The sequence below is a fragment of the Protobothrops mucrosquamatus genome, unplaced genomic scaffold (genome assembly GCF_001527695.2).
Source record: "Protobothrops mucrosquamatus isolate PMUCROS unplaced genomic scaffold, P.Mucros_1.0 scaffold2718, whole genome shotgun sequence".
NCBI lineage: Eukaryota > Metazoa > Chordata > Lepidosauria > Squamata > Viperidae > Protobothrops > Protobothrops mucrosquamatus.
This window is the reverse complement of record NW_015388761.1, coordinates 70,952-77,367: the sequence shown is the minus strand read 5'-3', so window position 1 is coordinate 77,367 and position 6,416 is coordinate 70,952. Positions and strand designations below refer to the sequence as shown.

The window sequence follows — 6,416 nt, the reverse complement described above, 5'->3', positions numbered from 1 at the left end:
CATCCATGCCTTTTGCAAAGTAAGCGAAGAAATACTTTAGTTTATGTTTCATGTCCTTCTACTTTGTACAAAAAATTCAGAAGGGCTTCATGTTCTCTTAAGTCAGCGGCCCCCAACCTCTTGGGCACCAGAGACTGTTTTCGTGGAGAGAGATTTTTCTGCGGAAGGGGCGTGGTTTCGTGTGCTGCCTGTATTCCGTGGATGGGGCTTCGCTTGTTTTTGCGGCCCAGTTTCTGGCATGCTACAGACTGGTGCCAGTCCCCCAACCGGAGATTGGGGAGCCCTGCTCTAAATGCTTGCTCAACATAATTACACAACACATACATGTAGTGCTTCAGGTTCAATTCACAAAAGGAGGTCTGTGTTGGAATATGCAGATGTGCAAATGAATCTGCAGCTCTTTGATGGAGCCATCTTTTCTCCCTGTGATCCCAGGAAAAAATACAGCCGCGTGAAAGACTAGTAGACATATGGCATCTTCAAGCTTTTTCAGCCAAAATTTGTTAGTTAAAGGCAAAAAAATAATCCCAGAAATTCCAGTGGTAGAAATTTAGCCAAGTTTGAATGAATTTTTCTTCTCACTTTCTTGTGAGGAGAACCTCTTCAGTTTCTTGTGCAATCCTAGGGTTCCAGTGGAACCAATTTGAAAAACCCTGATCAATAGTATCTTTCCAAAAATGAACCCAAATGAACCCATATGTTGCAAAACATATACAATTGAAATTTCATAATCATGAAAATAAACTAAATACCACAATTAGAAACCTGAGTTCAGTACAGGTGGCAAATCAGAATTATGACTCTCCAGAGGTTTCTGAAGCACAACTCCCATCTGCCACAGCCAAAAACAGTGTTTCATAATAGAATTGATATCAACATCTGGAGAGCAACCCCATTCTCAATCACAGCATTAATCAAACGTTTTTGTCCTGGCTTGTGCCTGCTTCAGAAGATGCATCCTGAATTTGTTAAATCACTTTCTGATTCATCTGAACCGAGAAGCTTCCCACAAATTATTACTAAAACGTGGTTCCAATATGTTAGGGAAACTATAACTTGATCACAAATTAGCAACAGTTTTACAGAGTCAGCATATTGCCCCCAACAATCTGGATTCTCATTTTACTGAGCTTGGAAGGATGGAAGGCTGAGTCAACCTTTTGCTGGTGAGGATCGAACCCCTCACAGTCAGCAGAATTAGCCTGCAATACTACTTTCTAACCACTGTGCCACTTCAGGTCTTAAATTGTGTTAAAGAGCAGTACTGTTTGGTTTGGACATAATAATATGCTATATAAGCCCATCCAATTGTGATTCATTCAGTAAACTCTGCTTAAATAAATCATGATCCAAACGAGGTGTGAATACTTTGGCCATTAAGAATTTTCTTACATCAAAATAATCAAAAATATAAAGATCAAAGGATAGCATAATCTCAGCATAGTTACATTTTCAGCATTCTGTTTAGGCTATTTTTTTAAAGTCCATCCCTTCTAACGCATTGAATTTTTCAAACATCAACTAAAAATTCTCTATTTTAATTCCCAAAGCACCATGAGAGCTCCATAACCAATTATCTTATGAATTCTTTCCTCCTTCCGTAAATGAATTGGCTAATGGTTCAGCCAATATGGGGGCTGAAGTTGTTTTCAAAGCTTGGCAGTTGTTTGCAGCGAAGCATTTTTGTGAACATCTTCCAGCCATTCGATCAGGATTTTGTTCAAAGCTGCAGGCCTGTAGAAAAAATACTATACATGTTGGCAAGGCAGGTATTTTTCAGTATGTGCACTTGCATGAGCAGATAGATATTCATGCAGAGGGAAAATTGAATTTAGTGCCCAAAGAACCCAAATTAATGCAAAGTCACATTTTTCTGATTCCTTGCAAGCTTATTAGTCTTATTTTCTCATGCATCCAGAGAAATAAAGAGGATATACAAGAATAAGAGATCTGATCCACTGGGGTGACTGGAAACTCAATTATAAACCAACTTTCTGCTTGTTTCCTTTCAGATGAATTGACTTCAATTTTCAGAATGCCTCTAGTCAGCCATGATGATTGAAGAAATTGGGAATTGACATTCAACACATCTAGACAGAGGGTTATAGGCTGGGAATGCTGCTCTATAAACCTTTATCAATGTGAAGCTTATGTTTTGCTCAAAATCGCAAAAAACTGTTGTGTCTCCTTTCCTTTCCCAATGTGTCTAGTGTTCAGATAGAATTTGGATTTGCATTACATTTACATCCTGCCTTTCCTCTGGAATCTCAACATGGTATAAGAAATAAGCCTTTTCTCATTTGATCCTCAGAAGAAATGTCTGAATGTCAGAATGCAGAGTAGGAATGGAAATTATCTGGCCACGCCAATTTTGGACCATTATTTATTTAGATTTTTGCATTTTTTATATATTAAACCATTTAGCATCATCTTCTACATTAACATAAATATGCTAGCTTTTGAGCTCCAATATAAGAAATTGCCCTGGATGTAATCAGACTTTCAGTCTTCTGGCTGATCACTGCCCTCAAAATTCTGCTCTACTGTCCATTTCCACATACTGTAGAATCTATATTTGCCTAGGTCTCTAGGTTCAGACAAAACTGGTCCGTAATTGCTTCTGCCTGGATATCCTCTGATTACTAAAGTTGAATGATTTAATTCTTTCCAGGGTTAGGAATGGGATTTGCTACCCAACTGACAACTTCTAACCCTATGATGATTTGGCCGGTAGTCTACCATCCAGCAAGCAATAACTAAAAGAAAGCTTTGTTCTGTTTTTTTATTTATTTTATTTATTTGTAGCCTTCCTTTATTATTTTTACAAATAAGTTTCTGTACAAGTCAAGTAAATCTTTCACAGAAATAAAGCAAGTTATATGATAGACTTTATTAAACATTTTCAATTAGGATAAGTGGTTGGAACAACAAGAAGTATATTTTCTAACCTTGAACTATGCATATATAAGGCTTGGTAATACTGAAGCCTGCCCAGATTCTATCGCAGAAAGTTTCTGTTGCTTCCAACAAACTGGATAACCAAGCAAATTTATCAAAAAGTACCTGATCACTCAACTCACCATAGCACAACCAACGCTAGTATGAAAGGGATAACACTGCCATGCATCAGCAACTATCAACAGACGATTACTGTCACACAGTGTGATAAACCAACTAAAGCCTTCCAAAACATCTTAAGTAAATCAAAAGATCCAGTAGCTCAAGAAGAGAGTCACTTACAAAATACAGTGTAATGACTGTAACAATCACTATCTAGGACAGACAGGCAGAAAACTGGCAGAATGCAACCATGAACATCAAATAGCAGTCAGGATTGAAAGCTGTTTAATCTCACAATACCTGGACAGAATTAATTATAGTTTCAACTTGAAAACTGAGCATCCTAGACCAAGCTAAACCCCCAAATGATAGGAAATTTCTAGAAACTTGGCATTCAGACAAATCAGTCATCAACAGACACATAGAGATAAACCACATTTGCAAATCATTCAAATGAGGCAATAAAAAAGCTAAGAAATGAAATGACCAGAATACATCTTTTCCAGCAACTGATACCCAAATAAGCAGAGATTAACAGAAGACAATCAAACAGAAATCAAAACCCTAATTCAGGCACTGCCAAGGAGAAAGCCACACTCTTACTGACACTGGCAAGGCAAGCTACTATATTATACAGGTAGTCCTCAACTTACAACAGTTCATTTAGTGAGCATTCAAAGTTACAATGGCACTGAAAAAAATGACTTATGACCATTTTTCACAGTTACGACCTTTACAGCATTACCATGATCATGTGATCAAAATTCAGATGCTTGGCAACTGATTCATGCTTATGACCATTGCTTTGTCCCAAGGTCATCTGATCCCCTTTTGCAACCTTCTGACAAGCAAAGTCAATGGGGAAGCCAGATTCACTTAACAACCAGGTTACTAATTTATCAACTGCAGCTATTCACTTAACTGCAGCAAGAAAACTCATAAAATGGGGCAAAACTCACTCAGCAAATGTCTCACTTAACAACAGAAATTGTGGTTGTAAGCTGAGGACAGGGAGCTAATCCCCCCCCCTCACAGACACTAGCACTGATTATGTTTACTTAGTCATCTGCAAGCAAACAACCAAGGACTCCACAGAAAGTCCTTAGCTAAATGTAGACACTAGACTAGAAAAAGTGTCAAGATAAGAAGAAGCTAAAAAGAACTACAAGAACAATCAAATCTCCATTTGGTTGAATCTGTGTGATTCTAGTCAAATCAACCCATTTTTAAAGGTACCTAAAACGTACAGTATTTTGGTATTTCGGCCTACAGGCGGAATGCATGGCCTTCACCATTCAGTGTGTCCCTAGTGCTCCCTCACCCACTTTGTACTTTTCAAGTATATTTTTCCTTTCTATTTAACTGGTGATACTTTAAGCCATGTTGTAAGATGTGGGGTGTGAGAGAAAGGCACATTTGACTCTTTTGAGAAACTAAAATAATTCATCTTCCTACTGCAATTTATTCATTCTTTCTTTGAATTTATCATCCTTTGTATAGGAACGCTACCGAAATGTAATTATGTAATTTCAGCCTGGCCTTTTTCATAGTACTCTTTTAAAAAAAACAATAACTGCCATGACATTAAGAAGATGGCAGTTTATAAAAAGCAGGTGAACAATAGAGCAGGAAAGGGGTAGACATAATGAGATAAAAGATGTTATAGCATAAATAAAACATTACTTTGCACACAGGGGCACAGAAGTCTTTGATAAAGTTTTGGGTGAACTGTAACTTTGCTTACAACATGCACGTTTGCACACATACACACACATCCCTCTGTCCCAAACCTTGTAGATCTCAGACTTGGGTTAGATCAGGGGTCTCCAAACTCTGGCCCGCAGGCTATAACCGGCCTTCCAGAAACTTCCTTCTAGCCTGCCAGCCCCTCCCATGTGCTGTGCTCTGATCCTTTCCAAACAGCACAGGGAGAGAAAGCAGGATTTTATCCATCCACTGTTTGGAAAGGAAGCTAGGATTCCATTCCCTTGATTTCTGCAATGAGGGTTGGGGGAGGGGGGCTTGTGAGCCAGTGGAGGGATGCTGCACAAGGAAGGGGAAGCTTCTTCACCTTTAAAATCTGCACCAGCTCTGAGCCAGCTGGAGGGTTGCTTTCTTTGCCAGAGAGGGGGTGATTCAAGGAACTCCCTTGAATCGTTTCTCCCCCACGGAAAGAAAACCCCATCCAAACTGGCTAAGGGCTGGCAGCTAAGGAAGCCAGCTGGAAGATTGTTTCCTTTGCCTACTGGGGGGCTGGGGGCGGAGGAGTGACCTGGGCTGGTTGGGCCTGATCCACATAGCTTCTCTCTGTTTTTATGTTTGCTAATGTTTGACATTTTCTTATATCATAATATACATACATACATGTATGTATGTATGTATGCAAAATTGTACATATATGATATGTATACGGTATTGTTTCTTTGTCACATTTTTTTCTGTTGTTGTGTCATATCACATTCAACAAAATAAAACACGTTCATTCAATTAAATTTTATTCGCTCGTTTATAAAATTGATTTTTTCTCCCGGCCCTTGAATGTTTGCAAAACGTCCAATGTGGCCTTCAGACTGAAAAGTTTGAAGATCCCTGGATTAGACGGAGCAAGAATCTGAAGTGTTCAGCAACACTAAACAGTTCTCAGCTCTGGAAAGAGGTATCCCTGCAGCACCTCTGCGGTTGGTTATAAGAGCAGACAACTGAGTGAGTGCTGCATTGGCCCAACTTCAGGACCAGATCATAAATAGGTTTTTTTTTGGGGGGGGGCTGCTGTAACTTCCAAGGGTTGCTAAGCAATGGGTCGTGAATCAAGGACTACCTGTACATACTTATCATTTGCACATAATTTACTTTCTAATTCTGTCTTGTGTTGTTCAATTCCAGATTTCTTTTATTTACTTTAAATGTTTCCCTTTGAGGTACATATGAAAGTCACTGGAATTCTTTTCCCATTCCCACAAACTCTGCTATCCTTGGCGGGATTAATAAACTAGTGACATTTGCATTCAGATATTTAAAATTGATGTTTTATGGATTTATTTATAGATAAGGGATGGGATTTGGAAGGAAGAGATATGGTTTCTAATCTTATAGGGGGTGATGATTTATAATAGTGATGAAAGTTGTAAGTCACTTCTTTATATATTTCTCTTGGTTTTTTTTTTTATTATATTCTTTCTTTTCTTTTTGTTGTTTTCTTCCTGGACTTTTTATTCTTTCTTTCCATTTTATTTTCTTAAGTTTAGTTGGTATTTGTTATACTTGTAATTAAACTTCTTAACAAAGATTATATTCACATATTTTTATGTATGTTCATCCAGTAAGTGCATTTCATCCTATTTTCACTTTAGTTTGTG

The 6,416-nt window shown here is 38.2% G+C and overlaps 1 protein-coding gene across 1 annotated transcript in view; it reads right to left on the bottom strand.

Moving 5' to 3' along the window:
* Nucleotides 1-1,220: 1,220 nt before the first annotated feature.
* LOC107296270 (bifunctional epoxide hydrolase 2-like) overlaps nucleotides 1,221-6,416 on the bottom strand; it is a 61,489-nt gene continuing 56,293 nt past the window's right edge. The window contains exon 18 of the mRNA XM_015825617.1: nucleotides 1,221-1,734. Coding sequence (XP_015681103.1) covers nucleotides 1,650-1,734 — 85 coding nt within the window. The 3' untranslated portion in view covers nucleotides 1,221-1,649. The remainder of the gene's footprint in view (nucleotides 1,735-6,416) is intronic.